At 56.4% G+C, this 1,556-nt stretch overlaps 1 protein-coding gene across 1 annotated transcript; it reads right to left on the reverse strand.

Annotated features, from left to right (window-relative positions):
* Nucleotides 1-5: 5 nt before the first annotated feature.
* Nucleotides 6-720, reverse strand: LOC119345297 (low molecular mass early light-inducible protein HV90, chloroplastic-like; the record flags this gene model as incomplete). The annotated part of the gene is made up of 2 exons (XM_037615431.1): nucleotides 443-720; nucleotides 6-335 (listed from the first exon to the last, which is right to left on the reverse strand). Coding segments are annotated over exons 1-2 (495 nt in total), but the record flags the coding sequence as incomplete, so codon positions are not given.
* Nucleotides 721-1,556: the final 836 nt, after the last annotated feature.

A 1,556-nucleotide genomic window follows, 5' to 3' on the forward strand; every position in this document is an offset into this window, starting at 1 on the left:
GTGCCAGTGATGATCTCCGTGGCCGCCAGAGCGACGAGGCCGAGCATGGCGAAGCGGCCGTTCCAGAGCTCTGCGTTGGCGTTCATGATGGCGCCGGCCCTGCCCTCGGCGCTCTCGCCCTGGAGCAACGGCACCAGCGACGCCACGGACAGCACCGCCACGGTGTAGGCGAACCACGCCTGCCCGGTGCCGCTGCCGAGCTGGGAAAGGAGCCCGTCGCCGCGGCCCGCCTCCACCGCAAGCGCCGTCACGAAGCCCACCATGGCGAGTCGCCCGTTTATGCGCTCCGGCGCGGGGCCGCTGAACGCCAGCGCGTCCCAGATCGAGGTGCTTGCCTGTGCCAGGAGCAAATATCAGAAACCTGCCACTAGCTAAGTCTAGCTACGTCGCCATGGCCGTGCTGCTTATACATGGCATGCTTTGGGACTACGTGTCTACGTACCTTGGGTTTGTTTGGCGGCGGTGCGCTCGGGCCCTCGGTCTGTGCCCTGACGACGAGGGCGCGGCGGCCCGGCGCTGGCAGAGACCTGGCGCCGAAGCGGCTGGCCGAGCCGCGCGGCAGGACGGCCGCGCAGGCGAAGGAGCTCATGGCCATCACAGTCGCCATTGTTCAATCAGCCGCGGACGGAAGGACAGAAAAAAAAGCTACAGACGCTGCAACAAGCAAAGATGATTGCTAGTGGAGCGCTGCTTGTTGTTGTTGTGTCGCCGAGTGTTTGCTGATGTATTGTTCCGAGAGAGTGGGCACAATTTATAGGCCGTGTTCCGCGAGAGCCAGCCAACCCGTGACGAGCTGGGCGCGGTGGCCACGGCGGTGCCCACGTCGCGAGCTGCTCCCGGCCGTGAATTACCCTCTACGTGGAGCGAGGCAGCGACTACGGGGACGTGGAGGCCACCGTGCGGAGCGCTTCATGAAGCGCCAAACAGACAGAAGTTGCCAAGGAGGACTCCAGAATGGACATGTATCAACGCTCAGCGCTATGTGATGTGATTCGGGTTTTGTTTCTAGCTCAAGCTAACCAAAAGCACTAGAGAGACACGTATCAGTGACTCTGTACATACGCGAAGCCTTGCAGGCAGGAAGCAGGCATGTAAACTTTTCTTTTTTTCCGTGGATGTAAACTTTATTTTTGCAAGTAAAGTGGTACTCCCTCGGATTCAAATTAATTGTCGCAACTTTAGTATAACATTTTTTTTGAGAATCAGGGGGGGGGTCCCCACCTGAATATATTACTCAAACAGCTGCATAAGCAGCGAGTACAGAATTACAGTAGCACGGTGCAACGTGCAGAGAGAAAGGAACACCACAAGAAGACGTCCTCTTTGTCACCCAAATCGAGACGGTGTGACCATAGGTCTAGGTACAACTTTTGTTTTCCTTCCTATAAAAGGGAACTCCTGACTTGTTAACAAGAACATTAGAGGTTTTTCTAGCCGGAAAATCCATTAGGCCCTGTGCCAAAAATGATATCACGGTAGTAATCACTGAAGTCTTTTCTAGTATCAAGGTGTTGAAGATGATACGTCGTCTGCAATCTCGCAAATGCGCCGCTCCA

This window comes from Triticum dicoccoides, unplaced genomic scaffold (assembly GCF_002162155.2).
Source record: "Triticum dicoccoides isolate Atlit2015 ecotype Zavitan unplaced genomic scaffold, WEW_v2.0 scaffold222677, whole genome shotgun sequence".
Classification (NCBI taxonomy): Eukaryota; Viridiplantae; Streptophyta; class Magnoliopsida; order Poales; family Poaceae; genus Triticum; species Triticum dicoccoides.